At 46.8% G+C, this 24,264-nt stretch overlaps 1 protein-coding gene across 1 annotated transcript in view; it reads left to right on the top strand.

The window, feature by feature from the left end:
• The first annotated feature begins 10,537 nt into the window (after positions 1 to 10,537).
• Positions 10,538 to 24,264, top strand: part of DNPH1 (2'-deoxynucleoside 5'-phosphate N-hydrolase 1) — a 35,185-nt gene continuing 21,458 nt past the window's right edge. The window contains exons 1-2 of the mRNA XM_082248870.1: positions 10,538 to 10,708; positions 18,594 to 18,776. Of these exons, the coding sequence (XP_082104996.1) occupies positions 10,567 to 10,708; positions 18,594 to 18,776 (325 nt within the window). The 5' untranslated portion in view covers positions 10,538 to 10,566. The remainder of the gene's footprint in view (positions 10,709 to 18,593; positions 18,777 to 24,264) is intronic.

Below are 24,264 nucleotides of genomic sequence, written 5' to 3' on the forward strand. Positions count from 1 at the left end.
GTTTGAAGCCTGAAATGTGGCAAAAGGTCGCAAAGTTCAAGGGAGTCGAATACTTTCGCAAGGCACTGTATGTATATGGGACTTTTTTTTTTATTTTTAATAAATTTGCAAAGATTTCAAACAAACTTCTTTCACATTGTCATTATGGGGGATTGTTTGTAGAATTTTTAGGAAAATAATGAATTTTATCCATGTGGAAAAAGTGAAGCGCTATGAATACTTTCCGGATGCACTGCACACGATGTAGGGGGTGCGCAGGTGCCACTCCTGCTATGATTGTACACAGTGAGCCAATCAGCAGGCCCAGTGACCCCGATTGCGGCCGGGACCCGCTGATCATTCGGAGGAATGACCGAATGGCGGTCTGCCTATGTAAACAAAGCAGACTGCTGTTCTGTCAGGGAGTAAAAGAGAGATCCTGTGTTTCAGCCAAGCTGAAACACAGACCTTTCTTTCCTCCAATACATCCACTGCCCTCACACTTTCTTTTCCTCCAATACATCCACTGCCCTACTCCATAGGAGTACATTTAACCCCTTGATCGCCCCTGGTGTTAACTCCTTCCCTACCAGTGTCATTAGTACAGTAACAATGAATTTTTTTTTTTTTTTTAGCACTGATCACTGTATTGGTGTCACTGGTCCCCAAAAAGTGTTACTTAGCATCAGATTTGTCTGCCGCAATCCCGCTAAAAATCATTGATTACCGCCATTACTAGTAAAAAAATAAAATAAAATAAATATATCCCATAGTTTGTAAACGCTATAACTTTTGCACAAACCAATGAAATATACACTTTAGAATTTTTTACCCAAAATATGCAGCGGAATACATATTGGCCTAAATTGATGAAAAAAAGTTTACATTTTTATAGCGGAAAGTAAAAATTATTTTTTTTTTTCTCTCAAAATTGTGGTTCTTTAGTTATAGCGCAAAAAAAAAAAAAACGCAGAGGCGTTCAAATACCACCAAAATAAAGCTCTATTTGTGAGGGGAAAAAACCGAAATGGGATTTTTGACTTATCGTAAAATCCATTTCTTTGATGTTCATTGACGGACACAGCTTTTGATCTCCATAACTGTCGGGGTTATACTGCCCCATTATACAGGAGTAGGACACTTGGCAGAAATAAAGTCTGGCTATGCCCATGGGCAGTCCCAGGGGGTATACTCCCTCGCTCTACTATAGGCACTCAGTTTAGAGACAGGCAGTGTCAGAAGAATTACAACTCCACAGAGAGGTGGGTGCTGCGTCTGTCAATGAGCATCAGAGAAATGGAATTTACGGCAAGTCAAAAATCCCATTTTCTTATTCGTTCATTGACAGACACAGCTCCTGATCTCCATAACCGTTGGGACGTCCCAAAGCAGTGTAAAACATGAGGGGTGGGAACAGCAAAGAAAACATACACACATGCACGCACGCACGCACGCACGCACGCACACACACACACACACACACCAGGCAACAGGGGCTCAACAAAAACAAACTGGAGCCCACCTGAAAAAAAAACAATACACCCTCTCGCAGCCTGCAACAATAGGTCCTCTCGCAGCCTGCAAAACTTGCGGCCAAAAGAAGCATCCGCAGATGCCAACACATCCACTTTATAAAACTTTGTGAAAGTGTGCACCGATGACCAGGTGGCCGCCTTGCTAACCTGACTCACTGACGCCAGATGATGGAAGGCCCAGGAGGCACTGAACGCTTGAGTAGAGTGCACCTTGACAGAGAAAGGAGGAACCTGACCCTTGATGAATAGCCCTGAATCACCGTCTGCCTGAGCCATCTGGAAATGGTTGAAGAGGAAGTGGACAACCCTTTCTGAGGCCCATCCGTGAGCACAAATAGTGAGTGACTTCCTAAAAGACTCCGTAGCTGCCAGGTACACTCTAACTGCCCGGACCACATCCAAGGCAATTTTCTTTGGTTGTTTCGGCCTGGGACACAGGGAAGGCAACATAATGTCTTAATTCAAATTAAAATTAGAGACAACCTTTCGGAGGAACGACGGACAGGGGCAAAGAACCACCTCCACCTTATCTCTGAATCCCCAAGTAAGGTGAACGACAAGATAACGCTGCCAATTCCGAAACCCTGCGCGCAGAGGTGATAGCCACCAAAAATGCCACCTTCTGAGACAGCATAAGCAAGTGTATTTCCCAAAGATTCTCAAAAGGAGGCTTCTGGAGGACTGAAAGCACCAAATTGAGGACCCAAGGTGGCAACGGGGACCACACTGGAGGAACCAAAGGTCAGACACCCTAAAGAAAGGTACACACCATGGAGTGTGTGTCCAAGGGTCATTGGAAGAAGACCGCCAGAGCGACACCTGGCCCTTGATGATACTCAAGGTCCATTTCTGTTCAACCCCCCATGATGGAAGCTCAAGATCAGAGCCACCGAGAAGGAGCGAGGATGAACCACAAGAGACTCGCACCCTGCAATGTACGTCTTCCATGTACGATGGTAGATCTTCCTAGAAATAAAAATTTCCTAGCTTTTAACAGTGTAGGAGTCACCGACTCAGATAAACCTCCATCCTTCAGCACCTGGCATTCAACAGCCAAGCCGTCAATGCCAGCGACTGTAAAGCAGGATGGAAGATCGGTCCTTGGGACAGCAGTTCCTCCCTGAGAGGAAGCTTTCAAGGAACATTGCCGGCCAACCGCCCCAGATTGGCGTACCAAGCCCAGCGAGGCCAGTCCGAAGCCACTAAGATAACCAGAATCCCTTCAGCCTTGATCCTGCGTAGAAGTCTTGGCAGAAGCTTGAGAGTAGGGAAGGCGTAAATCAGAAGATACTGACCCCAAGGGGGGCACCTGAGGCTTCTGCCAGAGGATCCCATGACCAAGCCACAAACCTCTGCATCTTTCTGCTGAGCCGAGACACCAACAGATCCACCTCGGGGATGCCTCTCCGGAGACACAACTGATGAAACACCTCCGAATGAAGGGACCACTCCCCCTGGTCCAACGCCTGCCGATTGAGGTTACCTGCCTGCCAGGTTTTCCACCCCGGGAATGTGTACGGCGAAGAGGGCTGAAACGAACCCTTCTGCCGACCTTAGAAATCCGGCTACCTCCAGAGCCGCCAAGGCGCTTCTTGTGCCCACTTGGTGATCGACATAAGCCACAGCCATGGTTCATACACATTTTTACCAATAAAATTCCATGACTTTTCCATGACTTCACGTAAATATTCATGACCTAAAGTTTCATGAAATGTCTATGTATACATGTTAAATAAGAAGAAAATCCATGTCACACCCAGCATATTTTTACTAAAATAAATGACAAGCTTTGTAGTGTACAGTACCTCTGCAGTTAGGGTTTCATTTCTGGATACAGCGTGACTCAAAATGGTCCCTTGTTTTACGGTGGATGAGATGGAAGCACCGCTGCCACAGCTGGGAGCTGGTGTCATCTCAGGCGCACGGGTGAAAAATACAGCGATCGGATTGAAAGCTGTCTAGCGCGCAGCTGCAGACTGGTGCTTTGCACCTTTAGCGTGGCTAGACAGCGCTGCCTCTCCCATGTTCGAAATGTCAAACATCCCGGGTCCTGATCTTTCTCCAGCCACCTCTCATACTTTTCATTATGAAGCCATACATTTTAACCACTTAAGCCCCGGAAGATTTTACCCCCTTCCTGACCAGGGCCTATTTTGCGATTCGGCACTGCGTGACTTTAACAGACAATTGCGCGGTCGTGCGACGATATACCCAAATTAAATTGACGTTCTTTTTTTCCCACAAACAGAGCTTTCTTTTGGTGGTATTTGATCACCTATGCGATTTTTTTGATCATGCGCTATAAACAAAAAAAGAGCGACAATTCTGCAAAAATAACAATATTTTTCAATTTTTTTTCATATGAAATTCCCCCCAAAAAAAAGTAAAAATCAAAATTTTTTTTACATTTTAGGCCACTTTTTTTTTTTTACCATCTGTTTGGTAAAAAAAATCGCAAAAAGCGTATTTTGATTGGTTTGCGCAAAAGTTATTGCGTTTACTAACTAAGGGAAAGATTTTTGTCATTTTTATTGTTTTTTTTTTTAACGAGTAATGGCGGCGATCTGCGATTTTTTTTTTTTTGCGGGACTGCGACATTGCGGCGGACAGATCGGAACCCTTGACTGACATTTTTGACACTTTTGGGGGTACCAGTGACATTACTACAGTAATCAGTGCTATACATATGCACTGTTACTGTAAAAATGACACTGGCAGTCAAGGGGTTAACTTAGTTTGAGAGGGAGGGGTTAAGTGTGTCCCTAGGGCCGTGATTCTTACTGTGATTGGATGTGGCTGTGTGTGTAACAGCACAGATCTACAGTCCTACATAGCAGGACCGTATGATCTGTGCTGTTACACAGGGGAGAATGACAGGCGGCTTTATTTACATTAGCCGTCTGCCTTTTTACCGCTGTACCGGAGGATCGCGAGTGAGCGGCGGACATCGAGTCCGCCGCTCACTCGCGCGGGGGGGGGTCCGTGAACGAGCGGGGGCGCACCTCCGGCGGCGCACGCTCGCTCCCTAGAGCCTCACAGGCTAGTGACGTGTATATATGCGTCACTTTGCCTGTGAGGGGCTGACTGCCGACATATATAGCCGTGCGGCAGTCGTCAAGTGGTTGAAGCTGCATTTCCCTGGCATTACCCTGTGAACACAATAACTTTAGCTGAAACTGTGTTACCCCCACAAAGTTAACTTGTAATTTGACCAATATACTGTAACTGGAGAAAGAAGATTAATGGCCGCTCCTGCTTGGGGATAAAGTTTCAGTTCAGGTAGTCATGATGGAGGTGCAGCCGGACTGGTATGGATGGCACAGTCAGATGCACAAAATGTGGTGCTTACTCTTTAGGCCAAAGCCACAGTCATGATGGAGGTGCAGGTGGACTGGTATGGATGGCACAGATGCACAAATGCGGCGCTTACTCTTGTCTATACTCAGGGGTCAAGTCCTGGGAAAAAAGTGTGGGGCTGTGGACATGATACAGGAGGTGGTCAGGGGCTGTGGACATGATACAGGAGATGGTCAAAGGCTGCAGACATGGTACAGGAGATAGTCAAAGGCTGCAGACATGGTACAGGAGATGGTCAGAGGTTGCAGACATGGTAGAAGAGATGGTCAGAGACTGCGGACATGATACAGGAGATGGTCAGAGACTGCAGACATGAGACATGATACAAGAGATGGTCAGAGATTATGGACATGATACAAGAGATGGTCAGAGACTGCGGACATGATACAGCAGATGGTCAGAGACTGCAGACATGATACAAGAGATGGTCAGAGACTGCGGACATGATACACATGCTGGTCAGAGACTGAGGACATGATACAAGAGATGGTCAGAGACTGCGGACATGATACAAGAGATGGTCAGAGACTGCGGACATGATACAAGAGATGGTCAGAGACTGCGGACATGATACAAGAGATGGTCAGAGACTGTGGACATGATACAAGACATGGTCAGAGACTGTGGACATGATACAAGAGATACAATGAAGGGGGGCAAAGTGGGACTTTAACGGTGCAAAATGATGGAGAAAAATCTGAATTCTCAAAAATTGTACATTTTATTACACATTACACAGCTATGTGTAATAAAATGTACAATTTTTGAGAATTCAGATTTTTCTCCATCATTTTGCACCGTTAAAGTCCCACTTTGCCCCCCTTCATTGTAGTTACTTTAATTAAAGGGATGTGGTGCTTCCTACTTCATCTCTAGCAATATTTCTTTAAAATTTATGATACAAGAGATGGTCAGAGACTGTGGACATGATACAAGAGATGGTCAGAGACTGCGGACATGATACAAGAGATGGTCAGAGACTGTGGACATGATACAAGACATGGTCAGAGACTGTGGACATGATACAAGAGATGGTCAGAGACTGTGGACATGATACAAGAGATGGTCAGAGACTGGGGACATGATACAAGAGATGGTCAGAGACTGTGGACATGATACAAGAGATGGTCAGAGACTGTGGACATGATACAAGACATGGTCAGAGACTGTGGACATGATACAAGAGATGGTCAGAGACTGTGGACATGATACAAGAGATGGTCAGAGACTGTGGACATGATACAAGAGAAGGTCAAGAACTGCGGACATGATAGAAGATAGAAGAGCACTAGGGGGTCCGGAGAGCACAGGGGAAGCAGAGAGCACTGGAGGAGCTGAATGGCACGGAGGGGGGGGGGACTGGAGAGAATTAAGGGGGGGGGTTGGAAAGCACTGCAGGGGGGTTGGAAGGCGCAGGGGGGTGGAGAAGAGGGGCTCATGTGACTTTTCTCCTCAGAGGGAATCAGGTGAATTTTCTCAGAGTGGTTCAGGTGACTTTTCTCCTCAGAGGGGGTCAGGTGACCTTTCTCCTCAGAGTAAGTCAGGTGATCTTTCTCCTCAGAGGGATTCAGGTCACTTTTCTCCTCAGAGGGGTTCAGGTGCCTTTCTCCTCAGAGTAAGTCAGGTGATCTTTCTCCTCAGAGGGATTAAGGTCACTTTTCTCCTCAGAGGGGTTCAGGTGCCTTTTCTCCTCAGAGTGGGCCAGGTGCCTTTTCTCCTCAGAGTGGGTCAGGTGCCTTTTCTCCTCAGAGGGAGTCAGGTGACTTTTCTCCTCAGAGGGGCTCATGTGACTTTTCTCCTCAGCGGGAATCAGGTGAATTTTCTCAGAGTGGTTCAGGTGACCTTTCTCCTCAGAGGGGGTCAGGTGAACTCTCTCCTCAGAGTAAGTCAGGTGACCTTTTTCCTCAGAGGGATTCAGGTCACTTTTCTCCTCAGAGGGGTTTAGGTGACTTTTCTCCTCAGAGTGGGTCAGGTGCCTTTTCTCCTCAGAGTGGGTCAGGTACCTTTTCTCCTCAGAGGGAGTCAGGTGACTTTTCTCCTGAGAGGGGCTCATGTGACTTTTCTCCTCAGAGGGAATCAGGTGAATTTTCTCAGAGTGGTTCAGGTGACTTTTCTCCTCAGAGGGGTTCAGGTGACTTTTCTCCTTCAGAGGGGTTCAGGTGACTTTTCTCCTCAGAGGGGTTCAGGTGACTTTTCTCCTCAGAGTGGGTCAGGTGACTTTTCTCCTCAGAGGAAATCAGGTGACTTTTCTCCTCAGAGGAAGTCAGGTGACTTTTCTACTCAGAGGAAATCAGGTGACTTTTCTCCTCAGAGGAAATCAGGTGACTTTTCTACTCAGAGGAAGTCAGGTGACTTTTCTCTTCAGAGGAAGTCAGGTGACATTTCTCCTCAGAGAGGTTCAGGTGACTTTTCTCCTCAGAGGGAATCAGGTGACTTTTCTCAGAGGGGTTCAGGTGACTTTTCTCCTCGGAGGAGGTCAGGTGAATTTTCTCCTCAGAGGGGTCAGGTGACTATTCTCCTCAGAGGAAGTCAGGTGACTTTTCTCCTCAGAGGAAGTCAGGTGACTTTTCTCCTCAGAGGAAGTCAGGTGACTTTTCTCCTCAGAGGAAGTCAGGTGACTTTTCTCCTTCAGAGGACGTCAGGTGACTTTTCTCCTTCAGAGGAAGTCAGGTGACTTTTCTCCTCAGAGGGGGTCAAGTGAATTTTCTCCTTGGAGGAGGTCAGGTGAATTTTCTCCTCAGAGGGGTCAGGTGACTATTCTCCTCAGAGGTTGTCAGGTGCCTTTTCTCAGAGGGAGTCAGGTGACTTCCAAAAGGGGGCCATGTGATGTTTCTCCTCAGAGAGGTTCAGGTGACTTTTCTCATAGGGGCTCAGGTGACTTTTCTCCTCAGAGGGGGGTCAGGTGATTTTTCTCCTCAGAGGGGTTCAGGTGACTTTTCTCCTCAGAGGGGGTCAAGTGACTTCTCCTCAGAGGAGGTCAGGTGAATTTTCTCAGAGGGGTCGGGTAACTATTCTCCTTAGAGGTGGTCAGGTGACTTTTTTCTCCTCAGAGGGGGTCATGTGACGTTTCTCCTCAGAGGGGGTCAGGTGACTTTTCTCAGAGGGGTTCAGGTGGCTTTTCTTCTCAGAGTGGGTCAGGTGACTTTTCTCCTCAGAGGGGTTTAGGTGACTTTTCTCCTCAGAGGGGTTCAGGTGACTTTTCTCCTCAGAGGGGTTCAGGTGACTTTTCTCCTCAGAGGGGTTCAGATGACTGCTCTCCTAAGAGTGGGTCAGGTGACTTTTCTCCTCAGAGGGGTTATGTGCTTTTTTTTTAGAGGGTTTCAGGGGACTATTTTCTTCAGAGGGAGTCAGGTGTCTTTTCTCCTCAGAGGGGCTCGTGTGACTTTTCTCCTGAGAGGGGTTCAGGTGACTCTTCTCCTCAGTGGGAATTAGGTGACTTTTCTCCTCAGAGGGGTTCAGGTGACTTTTCTCCTCAGAGGGGGTCATGTGACTTTTCTCCTCAGAGGGGGTCATGTGACGTTTTTCCTCAGAGGGGTTCAGGTAACATTTTGCTCAGCGGGGATCGGCTGGTCACCGCTGACATCCGCCGCTCCATAGGGGTGCATGGAGCGTCCAATCAGGTTTGCCTGAAAAACTGACAGGCGGACCTGATAGGGAAGCCTGTGTGAAAGGGGCCTTATTTCTATTACAAGGAATGTTTACATTACTTGTAAAAGGGATAAAAAAAAAAATAAAAGGTATAGTGTTAAAATAAAAAGTAAAATAAATAAGAGAAAAAAAAAAAGTAAAGCTCCCCCATCCCTCCATGCTCATGAGCAGAAGCGAACACATATGTAAGGTGCCCACACATATGTAAATGGAATTTGCACCACACATGTGAGATATGTCTGTGTTACTACGTTAGAGCGAGAGCAATAATTCTAGCGCTAGACCTCCTCTGTAACTCTAAACTGGAAACCTGTAAGGGCCTTTAACCACTTCCCGCCCACCCTATAGGCAAATGATGGCGGAAAGGTGGTTGTATTATCCTGAGCAGTCATCATATGACGTCCTGCAGGATAATGCGCCCCTGGGGGGCGCGCAGAGTGGCGATTGGTGCTGCGGTGTGTCACTCTGACACACCGCATCTCCGATCTCGGTAAAGAGCCTACTGACGTAGGCTCTTTACCATGTGACCAGCTGTGTCCAATCACGGCTGGTCACATAGTAAATAGGAAGAGCCATTCATCAGCCTTCCTCAGTTTGTGCCTGACAGGCAGGAGTAGAGGAGAGCCGATCTGCGGCTCTTCTCACGGTGGGGGGGGGGGGGGGGGGGTCTGTGCTGGTAATCAGAGCATTGATTACTAGTGCAGACCCTGGGGGGGGGGTGCCACTAGAGCCACCAGGGATGCCCACCCATGGCCACCATGGATGCCCACCCATTACCACCAGGGATGCCCACCATGGCCACAAGGGATGTCAATCAGGGCTCAGGGAGCTTGCCAGTGGTGCCCTCCCGATCAGTGCTGCCCACCATTGCCATCTATCAGTGCTGCCCACCATTGCCCCCCACCAGTGCTGCCTATCAGTGCCCACCAATGCTGCATATCAGTGCTACCTATCAGTGCCGCCTATCAGTGCCACCTATAAGTGCCCACCAATTCTGCACATCAGTGCTACCTATCAGTGCCACATATCAGTGCTGCATATTAGTGCCACCCCATCAGTGCCTCCTCATCAGTGCCTTTCAGTGCAGCCTCATCAGTGCTCATCAGTGCAGGAAAAAACATATCTATTTACACAATTTTATAACCTAAACAAAAAAACTTTTTTTTTTTTTCAAACTTTTCAGTATTTTTTTATTTGTGTACCAAAAAAGAAAAAACCTTGCAGTGATCAAATACCACCAAAAGAAAGCTCTATTTGTGGGAAGAAAATTACATCAATTTAGTTTGATTACAGTGTTGCATGACCGTGCAATTGTCATTTCATAATGCAACAGCGCTAAAAGCTGAAAATTGGCCTGGGCAGGAAGGAGGTGTAACTGCCCTGTATTGAAGTAATTAAAGCGTCACCTATGGAGATTTTTAAATACCAAAGTTTGGCGTCATTCCACGAGTGTGCGCAATTTAAAGCGTGACATGTTGGGTATCTATTTACTCGGTGTAACATCTTCTTTCATATAAAACCAAAAAATTGCAGGATGTTTTGTTTATTTTTTTTATTATTCATTCAAACTTATTTTTTCCAAAACAATTGCGTTTGCAAAACCAATGCGCAAATACTGTGTGACAAAAATTTGCAACGAATGCCATTTTATTCTCTAGGGTCTCTGCTAAAAAAAAAAAAAAAACAATATATAATGTTTGGGAGTTGTAAGTAATTTTCTAGCAAAAAATACTGATTTATACTTGTAAACAAAAAGTGCCAGAAAAAGCCTGGTGTTCAAGTGGTTAAAACTGCCGCAAATCGAATCGTGATTGGGCCCAAAGGTTTGGGTGAAAGAAATGAATAACTAACTTCATAACTTTTCCACCATCTTATCAATTTTTGTCTCCTCATTATCACTACTCTCCCTCAACTATTTATACTCTCTGCCCTGAGTCACATGACCCCCCTCTGAGGAGAAAGGTCACATGACCCCCTCTGAGGACTAGGAGAGCTGTCACATAACCCCTCCCCGGCTTCCCATTGGTCGGTCTGTACTCAGGCGGGAATGTCGCGCTCGGTGTATTTCTGTGGTAGTATTCGGGGCGGTCGGGAGGACCGGGCTCTGTATGAGAGGATCGTTCGGGAGCTGCAGCGGTATGGCACCGTGCTGACCGAGCACATTGCTCGACCGGAGATCTCTGAAGCCGGTAATGACAGCCGAACCTGTCCTGTCTCCTGTAGGGCTCCGACAAAATGGCGGCTCTCTGAGGGGCACCATGTGAGGTCTCCAGTCATGATCTATTTCGTCCTATGAACAAACTGCCCACTGGGGGCTCATAGAGCTCTATGGGGAGGGGTGGCATGCTAGACTTGGGGGGGTCATAGAGTTCTTGGAGAGGAGGGGTCAGCATGATGGAGCTCCGGGGGGGGGGGGGGGTGCACATAGCAGAGCTGACAGTGGATAGTGCTTTATCTGGGATTTGGGGGGGGGGGTCACAGGGCCCCCCATAAGGGGGCAAGCTCTATGCGGGGAGAGATGACTGCAATGGGGGTCAAAGATTTCTATGAGTGAGTGTTTTTGGGGGGGGGGGGGGGTGCTACCAGGTGGCCTGACCATAGGGGTTTTGGGGGGAGGTTGACAGAAAGACAGCGCTGGGGGGGCTCTTGGAGCTCTAAGGTAAAGTGATGTGTACATAACAGAGCCGGGGGGTGATAGAGCTTAATGGAGGGGGGGGGGGGTGACAGATCTGGGGATTAAGCTTTACAGGGGGTTAATGACAGAGCTGGGGGGGGGGTCAGAGAGTTCTATTGGGGGGGCATGAGAGAGTTTGAGGGTCATAGAGCTGTAATGGGGGGGGGGGGGGGAGTGTGCTACCAGGTGGCCATAGGGGTTTTGGGGGGAGGTTGACAGAAAGACAGAGCTGGGGGGGCTCTTGGAGCTCTAAGGTAAAGTGATGTGTACATAACAGAGCCGGGGGGTGATAGAGCTTAATGGAGGGGGGGGGGTGATAGATCTGGGGATTAAGCTTTACAGGGGGTTAATGACAGAGCTGTGGGGGGGGGGGGTCAGAGAGTTCTATTGGGGGGCATGAGAGAGTTTAAGGGTCATAGAGCTGTATGGGGGGGGGGGGGTGCTACCAGACAGACCAGGTGGCCATAGGGGTTTTGGGGGGAGGGTGACAGCAAGACAGAGCTGGGGGGCTCTTGGAGCTCTAAGGTAAAGTGGGGTGTACATAACAGAGCTGGGGGCTGATAGAGCTTAATGGAGGGGGGTGACATCTGGGGATTAAGGATTAAAAGAGCTTTACAGGGGGTTAATGACAGAGCTGTGTGGGGGCCAGAGAGTTCTATTGGGGGGCATGAGAGAGTTTAAGGGTCATAGAGCTATATTGGGGGGGGGGGTGTGTGCTACCAGGTGGCCATAGGGGTTCTGGGGGGGGGGGGGTGACAGCAAGACAGAGCTGGGGGGCTCTTCGAGCTTTAAGGTAAAGTGGGGCATACATATCGGAACTGGGGGCTGATGGAGCTTAATGGGGGGGGGGGGGTACAGGTCTGGGGATTAATAGAGCTTTACAGGGGGTTCATGAAAGAGCTGTGGGGGGTCAGTTATGTTGAGGGGCATGAGAGAGTTTGGGGTCGTAGAGCTGTATTTGGGTGGCGGAATGACAGATCTGGGGGTATTTAGGACTCTGTGGGGGAAATGAATGACAGATCTTCATAGCTTTCTATGGGGGTTACATGACAACTGGAGGGTCATAGAGCTCTACGCCAGGGAGGGGGGGGGGGTGACCCTAGAGTTCCACAGGTATGCGGGGACATGACAAAGCTGGTGGTAGTCCTGACAGGCACCTGGGTGGATCCGACCATATGGTCTCCCGTCTTTGTGACATGAGCCGTCAGCGGGCTCCTGCCTCCTGTTAGCGGTTTAGCTCCATAAACACTTTTTATTATGAAATAGCTTAAAGCGGAAGTAAAGCAATGTGGGTTTTTTTTTTTTTGACCTGCAAAGTAAAGGTATAATGTGCTAGTATGCATCGTATACTAGCACATTATGTGAAACTTACCTGCCAAAGAAGCCCTCATGGTCACCCGGAAGAAGGCATCCATCTTCGCCTTTCTTCCTTCCAGGTCCACGGACTCCGGCTGTGTGACTGGCTGGAGCCACCTGACCTCTCTCCCGCGTGGGAGCCGCCGGTCACGGCACAGGGCTCTGAAGAAATGGCAGGGGTCGCTGTTCCTTCAGAGCGCATGCACCGATGACCTCACTGGCTGCATATACAGTAAATATATCCTAAACGGTGCAAGTTTGGGAGATATTTACAGTACCTATAGGTAAGCCTTATTATAGGCTTACCTATAGGTATAAATAAACAATGGCAGTTTGCTTCCTCTTTTTAAAAGCATAGTATCATTGGTTTATGAAAAAACTAATTAACAGGATATATTGACTGGGTTGAGCTGTTAACATTTTGTTTGAAAAGACACATTTTATAGAGGAGTATCAAACCGACGCGTTTTGCAAAGGATTACTTCTTCAGGGTTCATGCTTGATGACCAGCTGAAATATATGAAAAAATACATTTTGACCTAAGGGGTCGGCACTTTTAACCACTTGCCGACCGCCGCAAGTACATATACTGCGGCGGTCAGCCCCTCACAGGCAAAGTGACGTATATATACGTCACTAGCCTGTGAGGCTCTGGGGAGCGAGCGCGCGCCTCCGGAGGCGCGCGGTCACGGAGACACCCCCCCCCCCCCCCGCGCGTGTGACACGATGTCCGCCGGTCACTTGGCGATCGTCGGTGCAGAGGGAGAAAGGCAGGCGGCTGATGTAAACAAGCCGCCTGTCATTCTCTCCTGTGTAGAAACAGTGATCATACGGTTCTACTATGTAGGACCGTTGATCACTGTTCCTACACCTCAAGCCACAGCCAATCACAGTTAGAATCACGCCCCTAGGGACACACATAACCCCTCCCTCTCAAAAGTTAACCCCTTCACTGCCAGTGTAATTTTACAGTAACAGTGCATATGTATAGCACTGATTACTGTAGTAATGTCACTGGTACCCCCAAAAGTGTCAAAAATGTCAGTCAAGGGTCCAATCTGTCCGCCGCAATGTCGCAGTACCGCAAAAAAAATTGCAGATCCCCGCCATTACTCGTTAAAAAAAAAAACAACAAAAATGACAGAAATCTTTCCCTTTGTTAGTAAACGCGATAACTTTTGCGCAAACCAATCAAAATACGCTTTTTTTTTTTTTTTTTTTACCAAACATATGTAGCATAAAACAAATTGGCCGAAAATGTTAAATTTTGATCTTTACTTTTTTTTGGGGGGGAATTTCATATAAAAAAAAATGTGAAAAATATTGTTATTTTTGCAAAATTGACGCTCTTTTTTTGTTTATAGCGCATGATCAAAAAATCGCACAGGTGATCAAATACCAACAAAAGAAAGCTCTGTTTGTGGGAAAAAAAGGACGCCAAATTCGTTTAGGTACAGCGTCGCACGACCGTGCAATTGTCCGTTAAAGTCACGCAGTGCCGAATCGCAAAATACCCCCTGGTCTTTTAGCAGCCAAATCCTCCGGGGCTTAAGTGGTTAAAGTCACGCAGTGCCGAATCGCAAAATAGGCCCTGGTCAGGAAGGGGGTAAAATCTTCCGGGGGTTAAGTGGTTAACGAATTCATTAACATTTGATGACAATTATTTTAGATCAGGAGATGAAAGCTGACCCCCCCCCCCCCCCCCTCCCAGGAAGAACAGTCTTCTTGTATCCATGCTAAATCTCTGCTCCAGTGCCAGAATTTTGCATGGCGGTGTTGGATCAGCCATGTCTTTGAAGCTCAGCTTGCATGCTTCTAGCAGACCTTCATTTACATGTAGCGGATGAGCTGAGGAGATTACCAGCATTGATCTGAGGTTGTGCTCCTGAATTAAGAAAACCACACAGTTCCAGCCTGGTGATGACCTTGTGCCTATTGCAGAGAATGGATTGTAGGGCTGCAGCTAACGATTTTCATAATCCATTAATCGGATAAAAAGCTAAAAAAAAAAAAATTGGTGTATAATTTAGTTAATAATCTTGAATATTCATATGCAGTGGTAAATATAAATATCCAGCTATATTGTTGGATATTTAACCACTTAAGCCCCGGAGGATTTGGCTGCCCAAAGACCAGGCCCTATTTTGCGATTCAGCACTGCGTGACTTTAACGGACAATTGCGCGGTCGTGCGACACTGTACCCAAATTAAATTGATGTCCTTTTTTTCTCACAAACGGAGCTTTCTTTTGGTGGTATTTGATCACCTGTGCGTTTTTTTTTTTTTCTTTTTGCGCTATAAACAAAAAGAGTGTCAATTTTGAAAAAATAACAATATTTTTCACGTTTTCTTATATGAAATTCCCCCCCCCCCCCCCAAAAAAAAAATTTAAAAATCAAAATTTTTTAACATTTTAGACCAATTTGTTTTCTGCTATATATTTTTGGTAAAAAAAAAATCGCAATAAATGTATTTTGATTGGTTTGCGCAAAAGTGATCACGTCTTACAACTAGGGGAAAGCTTTGTCATTTTTATTTATTTTTTTTCTATTATTAATGGTAGCCATCGATTTTTAACGGGATTGTGGCAGACAGATCGGACCCCTGACTGACATTTTTGGGGGGGCCTGTGACATTACTACAGTAATCAGTGCTACAAATATGCACTGTTACTGTTAAAAGCTGAGGCGTTTTTTTTTTTTTCTCATGGATATAATAATTTTAAATCTAATGCACAATACTGGTAAACCTTTTTTTTTTTTTTTTTTTTTTTTTAACAAACTTGTCACACTTACCCGCTCTCTATAGGGCAATTGGATGGAAACAGACCATCTGTCTGTTTCCATCTGATCCTATCCACGGGGTGGATAGAAAATAGAACCACCATCCGTCTGTTTCTGGCGGACAGGATCAGATGGTGGCAGATTACCGCTCCATAGAGGAGAATGAAGAGTCCGATCAGGTCTGCCTGAAAAACTGACAGGCGGACCTGATCAGACAGCCTGTGTGAAAGGGGCCTTCGGCTGTGTGGCTGTGGCATGGCAGGGAGATGGGGGGGGGGGGGGGGGAAATTATATATATATATATATATATATATATATATATATATATATATATATATATATTATAATGTATATTTATTTTATATTTATTTTTTTTAAATGATTTAAAAAATAAATTATAATAACCACACTCCCTGTCCACTTAACTTTTTAAGCAAAGATAAGTGGTAGGGATGCACCGAAATGAAAATTCTGGGCCGAAACCGAAAATGTAGGATGCCCTTGGCCGAAACCGAAAATTACTTTTTTCCCCCAGATTTTAAAATAGAACAGGGGCATACACCAAAAACAGGCAGCAACATGCACCTGTAGCTGCCACCCTGTCACAGTGCAACCAGTATCAGTGTTAATTAACACTGGTTGCACTAATGCAGCACAAAGGGGTTAATTAACTGCCACTGGTCGGTCACTAATGCATCAGTGACCAGCAGTGGCAATACATTAACCCCCTCTTGCTGCATAATACAAATACCATTGGTAACCTCGCCTCAGTGTGTCTCCTCCCCCCCCCCCCCCCCCCCGCCTCAGCATCCCTCGCCCCCTGCCTCAGCGTCCCTCCCCATCCCAATGATGCAATCTCCTTACTCTCAGCTCCTCCTGTGTCCTTCCTTTCAAAAGTCCCGCCTCTGGCTGGCGGCCCTCCTCCCGATGATGTCACTACTAGGGATGTAACGATATCAAAATCTCACGGTACGATACAATTTCGATATTGACCTCACGGTACGATATTTATTGCGATATTGTGGAATGAAATAAGTTTGCAAATATGTGAAAGCAAAGCCAGTAAGACACATAAAAAATCACTTTGAAATATATACATTACAGTCACTCCTTCTCTCTAAGATTAGAAGACACCACATTTTGGGCCTCATGCTCTTGTCCACTCCCCACTAGCACGGCACCTATGATACCTCTTCTCTTCTTAGCACTGTTCTCAATGTGCTTACTCTGAGAACTATCCTCTCTTTCTGTGTAAAAAAAACCGACCAATCCAGTAGTAAAGTACATGTCATGATGAGTGGCGTCAGTGTTTTTTTTAAATTTCTTTCTTATACACAGTCATTTATTACTCACCGGTGGTCCGGTGTCAGTGTCTTGCCGTGGTGCCTGCCTGGGAAGCTGGCTCTGCTCCGCCGAGTCCTCCGCTATCATGCGCTGGCTCCGCCCGCCTCCGCCCCACAAGCACGCCCACCCACACTGCTCTAACAAACTGGCAACCGCTCCCCTCGGCTCGGCCAGTAAGCAAGCAGCACTACAGCATAGCATAGAGGTGAGTGAGTGACAGACAGGAGCCGCCGACGAGACACATAGACGGCGGCCAGACCGTGCACCCACCACGACGGTATCGGGCCATGTAAAACACTGCGATACCGCGATAGCGGTAATATCGTTACATCCCTAGTCACTACTACTACGATGTGCATGAATGAACTAACACACCGGGCAGGCGGGCGAGCGGCCGCTAATAGCTATAATTAAGTGAGCCCTTCACTTCCCTGTCAGAGGAGATACCCGCCTGATGGGCAAGTGAAGCGCTCACTTACAGTTAATAGTTACAGCTATTAGCGGCCGCTCGCTCGCCCGATGTGTTAGTTCATTCGTGCACATCGTAGTAGTAGTGACCTCACCGGGAGGCGGCCCGCCGGCCACAGGCGGGTCTTTTGAAACCTGCGCTGCGCCCGCAGCGGGCATCATTAATATCGGCATCTTTAACCCATTTTTGGCCGAAATGGAAGAAGCCCATTTCGACCGGAAATTTCGGTGCACCACTGGTAAGTGGACAGGGAGATGAAGCCTGCAAAAACTTGCGTCTCATCTCCTCTTGGGAAGGAGATTGGCAGGCATTGAGAACAGGCAGGGGAAACATAGCTATTAGTGACTGCTTATCAAACTCCCGGCCACCCCAAGAGGGCGCCAGTTCCCTGTTGGAAGCGTCTCTCACTGAAGAAGGCCGTAAAGCAGCGGCCTCAAATTATCGGATGGCGCACTCGGGGAGGGGGTGGGCGCAAAAGGGACAGGACACCTCATGCAGTGCACCCCAGGTCGCTAATTCTAGTCGCCAATGCGACCTGGCGCCGGGGTTGGTCGAGCCCTGCACTAACGTATCATGAGTTGTTGATATAGTCATTTTTTTTTTTAGCAGGGGTCTTCTGAGGCCAGAATTTTAGTTCAAGGGTTCCTCTGTGTTGAAAAGGTTGAGAACGGCTGGTATAGCGTGTCCCTATAGCAAGGTAAAAATAAAATAAAAACTCTGCCTTTAGAATCACTTGGTTCCTTCTCTTGCCCAGGACTACATTTGCCATGAGGCATTGCTCCTCACACATTCACAAGTTCTCTTCCATCTACATACATGTATGGATGGTGTACTGAGCTGTATGTGTGCTGCACTGTATTTTCTGATATGTAAACAAATAATTAGGGATGCACCGATCCGTTATTCGGATCGGATATCGGCCCCGATACTGGCAAAATAGCTGGATCGGGGATCGGTAAAATTTAGCAGACCCACAGGCCGATCCGGGGCGTCGCTACTCTCCAGGCTTCTGACCCTCCCGCAATCAATTCAATAGGAGAAAAAAAGCTTTTACTCATCTAATTCTACAGTTGCAGGCATTCTTCTTCTGTTTATAGGGGGGGTCGTCTTTCTTTCGGTATCCACATCACTGGCTGTGTGATGTGGACATTTCCTAGGTATCTGCTGATCCCGATCCGGAAGTATTATTTTGTTATAAGCTCACAAAACAGTACTTCCGGATCGGAATCCGGATCGGCAATTTCACAAAGGATCGGGACCAAAAAAGTCGGATCGGTGCATCCCTACAAATAATGCATTCTGTATGCAGGACAACTTAATCAGCTGACCAACTAATCGATTATGAAAATCGTTTACTATTTTCATAATCGATTAGTTGTTTCAGCCCTAATGGATTGGTATCAGGATTTGGGAAACTGCACCCTAATCTTCTGCGTTGTCTGTTGTAGGGGAAGACGCTTTCGAGAAAGGAGACAAATTCATCCATGACAGAGATGTCGAGTGGCTCCAACAGTCCGATGTGGTAGTGGCAGAAGTGACCCAGCCGTCCCTGGGTGTTGGCTATGAGCTGGGCCGGGCTTTGGCAATGAATAAAAAGATCTTGTGCCTATTCAGACCCTCTTCTGGACGAGGTGAGATGTTTATACAGTGTTTTTTGAATCCTCGGAAAGCGGAAAATCAAAGTTTAGGCTTTTTAAAGAACTATAGGCGACACTTTTTAAACATTTTTTTAATAAGAACAAGGGAGGAATATAACCCCTGTCAGATTTTTTTTTTTTTTTTTTTGCGATCAGTGTCCCAATGGGGAGATTTTCTTTCACTTCCTGTCCCATAGCCAAACAGGAAGTGAGGAAATCCCTGAAAATTAAGGGAATTCCTTGGGAACCCCTAGGTCACCAGAAATTGTGTTGCCATTGGAAGATTTCCCCTCTATTTTCTGGGGGCCACCCAAAATTTGGGATTTTCTTTTAGTTTCACTTTCAATGATAAGCAGGTCAAATGGAGAGGGTGAATCTCCCAAACAGGGGCACAGACAGCAATAAAAACTGACGGGTTCTAATCCCTCTCCACGCTATCCACAAATGAGAAAAACTTTTGCCTTTAGTTATACTTTAAAGAGGAAGTAAACCCTCCTGTACAACTTGTACCTATAGGTAAGCCTATGATAAGGCTTACCTATAGGTACTGTAAATATCTCCTAAACATGCACCGTTTAGGAGATATTTACCTTACATGCAGCCAGTGACGTCACTGGCGCATGCGCTCTGAAGGAACGGCCGATCGTGCCGTTCCTTCAGAGTCCCGTGCCGTGACCGGCGGCTCCCATGCGCGGGAGTGACGTCACCGCGGCTCCGGCCAATCAGATAGCCGGATGCCGCGATCCCGGAAGACGGGGGACTGTACATGTCGCCCGTCATAGAGGTGAGTGAGCGGCACGGCGGGGGCTCGTTCTAAGGTAAGTATTGCATAATGAACTAGTATGCGATGCATACTATCTCATTATGGCTTTCTCTTGCAGGGTGAAAAAAAAAAAAAAAAAAATGCACGGGTTTACAACCTCTTTAAAGCAGTCATAAACCGCAGCTTAAGTCCCTGTTCACACCTGAGCGTTTTACGAGCTGAAAAACGCTCATCTCTGAATTCAAACCTTCATCTAAACCGCCCAACAAGCAAAATCCCAATTGATTTCTATGGCCCCTGTTCACATATGAGCGTTTTTTCGCCTGAAGCTAAAAAAAAGTCCATGAGCTTCTTTTTTGGCAGATTGCAAGCATTTTTGGTCAGATGTCAATGCCTGCCTCCAAACACCTAAAAAAATAACACCTGAAAAACGATAGGCTCAGGTGTGAATGGAGCCTAAAGTGAAAATAAAGTCTTGTGTGTTGTTGTGTTTTTTAAATGTTGATGTAGCACCCTCCTAGATAGGTGCTAGGTAAAAGCATTGTTTGCTCCATCTGCTTATCAGGGGAACCTGATCTGTTAGTTATGCCTGTTGCATGTGTCCATGTGTGATTCACTTGGTCTGAGGGAGTATCCCCACTGTATCCAATAGGGGAACCCGTTGGACAGTGGAGGAAACCCAGCCAATGATACACAGGCTTTTGTGGCTGTGGGTTGGCACAGAAGTGGTGCATCCTGGGATAGGCCATAAAAGCCGGGGGCAGATGTGACAGGATGTCTTTGGGCGGGAAGCCAGGTCCCAGTAGGAGGGTGACTGCTGTTTCTCCTCCTGTCAGTGTGGAAGGTGGTCACAGGCAGTAGGCCTAGTGGGCCAAACGTGTGGTGCTGAGCCAGGAGTTCCAGAGGCTACTGACTGTGGAGCAAGTGGCAGAGCAACCTGAGGAAAAACAGTGTCTGTGAGTACCCAGGGAGCTTGCCAGGGGTCTGCCCAGGAAGTGGAGTCAGTGCACACAGCAAGTGAGAAAGGGGGGTACCAAGTTATACCCTGAAGGGTAACCTAAAACAGAGTTAATTTTCTTTATCTTCACTTCAGTGGCAAGGTGAAGCAGCGGCCTTGCCGCACTCATTACAGTTAGTGTCCTCAGAAATTGTGCATAGTTCAAGTTGGAGTATCCCACTCATCCCTTCTCCTATCCCAGTTCTAAATAAAGCACACAAAACAAAAACAAATACCTTGGACTGTTCATTGACTGAGCCAAGGACTTAAAAGTTATACGTTTATCAGACTGTTGCTATTGGTAACCCAGGGGAATCCATTACCACCTCTGTGTAACCCCCTGGAGGACAATGTCATAATGTGCTAGTGTACATCGCATACTAGCATATTATGAGAGACTTACCTTTTTAAATTAAGCCATCCAGCGGTGCGCTGACAGGGCTTCCACCTTCCCCTGGTCTTCCTTCTGGGTTCCTGGCCTCCAGCTACATGAGTTGCCGGGCCGTGATGATGTCACGGCCACGCATGTGCGCGGGAGCCCTCGGCTACGGCACAGAGCTCTGAAGGTCCTGCACGGTACGGCAGACCTTCAGAGCGACGTCACTGGTTGCATGCAGTGTAAATATTTCAGAGCGACGTCACTGGCTGCATGCAGGGTAAATATTTCAGAGCGACGTCGCTGGCTGTATGCAGTGTAAATATTTCCTATAATGGTGCAGGTTTAGGAGATATTCACTGTACCTACAGGTAAGCCTTATTGTAGGCTTATCTGTAGGTACAAAACAACTTTAAAAACTGTGTTTACTACCACTTTAATAGCAACTGCTGAACACGTAAAACTGGCCTTTCTGTACAGGAGGTATGATGTTACAGGGTAAGGCTGCTTGCGTATGGGAGCTTCTAGTTGCACAGCGTGACTCCCTAGAGGTACTGTACAGGCGCAGCATCCAGCCCCACTGCCTGTCAAAGGGATTGATTTACTAAAGTGCAAAATCTGGTGCAGCTATGCATGGTAGCCAATCAACTTATAACATCAGCTTGTTCAATGAAATTGTAACTCCACTTTCATGTGGGGGAAGCAAATAAAAAAAATATATAGAATATACAATTGTGACACAAGTCATATTGTAATTGAATGTTATTCAAAATGACCTTCCCTTTTCAATCTGCAGAGCTGTAATTTTCTGTAAAATGCAACCCGGAGTCATTCTGTACGCAGATCCCCCCCCCCCCCCCCCCAACCCAGATAGGTAATTTCCAGCTTGTGTGATTGGCTGACTGATTTCCCCAAAAGTTTGCACTAAGATACAAGTCAGATTTTTTGGCATCACCTGTAACAAAAATGTAATTTTTAGAGAGATACCCTCAAAGGGAAATTACATCTAAAGGGGTGCAGACCCTGCCACTTTCCTCATTAGAGCCATGCAGATGCAGCAGCTGATTTATAATTATGAAACCACTCCCATACAGACCCACTCTACACATGGACACAGACAAACTAACTGCTATTTCTTCAGGAAAACAAAGTTTGTTAAAACCCTTGCAGTGTGCATAAATCACCCAGAGGGGTGTTTTTTTTTGTTTGTTTCTTTTTTTTTTTTTTTTTTCCCTCAACAAAAGTGGAGATACTGTTTAACAAAACAGGAGTGCTTTATTGATATTAAAAAAGAAAAAAAAAAAACATGACAATATCAAATCTATATGACAAGGTACAATGCCTGGTATTTCTTACCGCAGATAAGACAAAGAAAAGATAAATTAAGGGAATCAATACTTCTAGCCAGAGTATACAGAAAAGGGATGTAACGATCAACCCTATATATCCTGAAATGAAGGCAAGAAGGGGGGGCGCGCAGAAGAAAGGAGAAAGCAAGAAGGGGGGGGGGGGCGCGCAGAAGAAAGGAGGAAGTAAAGAGTGTTACTAAGGGCCAGTTCATCCATCTCAATGACCTGAGCAACATGCCCCAGCATACAAGTATACAGATCCAGCAGTCAGCATTCAAGTGGAAGTCCATAGTGACCAAACCTTGTCATATTTAATGAACAGCCTCCTATTAATAGAAGTAATCTTATAAATGGGTAGGGCTGCATCTATCATTGCCTCCAAGGAGGAAAGAACCAGAGGAGTTGGTGAAGCCCATTTTATGAGAATCTCCTTTTTGGCATAGTACAGAAGATGGGAGATCAGCAGCTTGGAATGCTGAGAACGTTGGGCATCAACATGAATCCCTAATAAGGCCAGCTCTGGTGATGAGGGCAGGGAACGCTGCAACCTGATTTATTTCTGAAAATATTGTTGACTAGTATGTTGCAGTTATGGGGCAATCCCAGGGAGTTACTGTTTTTAAAGTGGTATAATGCCTTAAGTTTTTTCACCCCAATGCATTCTATGCATTAACCACTTTAAGACCGGAAGGATTTGCCCCCTTCCTGACCAGGCCATATTTTGCGATTCGGCACTGCGTTACTTTAACGGACAATTGCGCAGTTGTGCAATGCTGTATCCAAATAAAATTGCTGTCCTTTTTTTTTCCCCCTTTTTTCTTTTGGTAGTATTTGATCACCTGGGTTTTTTTTTATTTTTTTTTTATTTATTTATTTTTTTTGCGCTATAAACAAAAAAAGTGACAATTTTGAAAAAAACAATATTTCTCTTACGTCCTCTGACAGTCGCCGCCCACTCATTCTGTCTTCACCAATGGGTATTGACCTCTTATCCATAGGAGTAAGCTAGGCATAAGACTTGTTAAAAACAAAGTAATTTACATAGACACACCTATGGGGGCTGTCCCACTGGTCCAATACCCCCCTGCTATCGGCATTCCCAACTCAGTTTGTCTTCTGCCTAGTTAGGAGTAAGATAGGCTCTCCCTGTGCTGAGGCTACAGTCTCAGCCTTCTTTTTTATTACTTTTATTTCATGCTAAGTGTTTTTCTCTGTCGCTCATTGACAGACGCAGAATCCATATCTTGATATCCATAGGGTTATACTGCCCCCTACAGGAGTAGGACACTAGGCAGGAAAAAAGTTTTGGCCACACCTATAGGCAGTCCCAGGGGGTATATCCTCTCTCTCCCTGCTATAGGATGTCAGTTTTTTCTGCCTAGTCAGGAGTAAGGACCTAAGTTCCTTGCTGGGATCTTTGGTCCTGGCAAGTTTTTTTTTAGTTAGCTTTTTTCTCCAGTTTTTCCTGTGAGATCTTCAAGCAAGTATGCCGGATCTGGGCGACGGGCTGGATGTTGAGATCCAGTGGTCACCCCAGCCGGCCTACGAGCGCGTGCAGGCCCTAGCTCCGCGCAGGGTCGGCCGCGACATAGTCCCGCTGGACGGGGACTGGCCCCGCGAGTTAAACATCTCGTCGATGCGTCCTTGTTGGCCGACAGCCCCCCCACCTCGGTGGAGAGGGGTTCTGTCAGGAGTTGGCGCCCGCCTGTTCCGGTATGGTGAGTAAAATGTTCCCCCTCTCCCCCTGACGGGTTTTGGGGTGGACGCGGGCCCCTCCCTGGGATGGTCGGACCCTCATGATACCGGGTTCCCCTCTGTCCTGTTACGCACCCCCACTTATCTGCCCCCTCACTAGTGGGTTGTGGGAGGTGACTCCAGAGGGCTGAATCTAGGTTACAGGCCGCAGATAGGGGCGGTGGGGTGCGCCGCCGGTGTTGACCTAAACGATCGTGCGCGGGGGGTTACTACCTGTGCTTTTCAGGCCCATCTGCCGATCG

The sequence above is a fragment of the Pelophylax lessonae genome, assembly GCF_965119305.1.
Source record: "Pelophylax lessonae genome assembly, chromosome: 3".
In the NCBI taxonomy this organism is placed as follows: domain Eukaryota; kingdom Metazoa; phylum Chordata; class Amphibia; order Anura; family Ranidae; genus Pelophylax; species Pelophylax lessonae.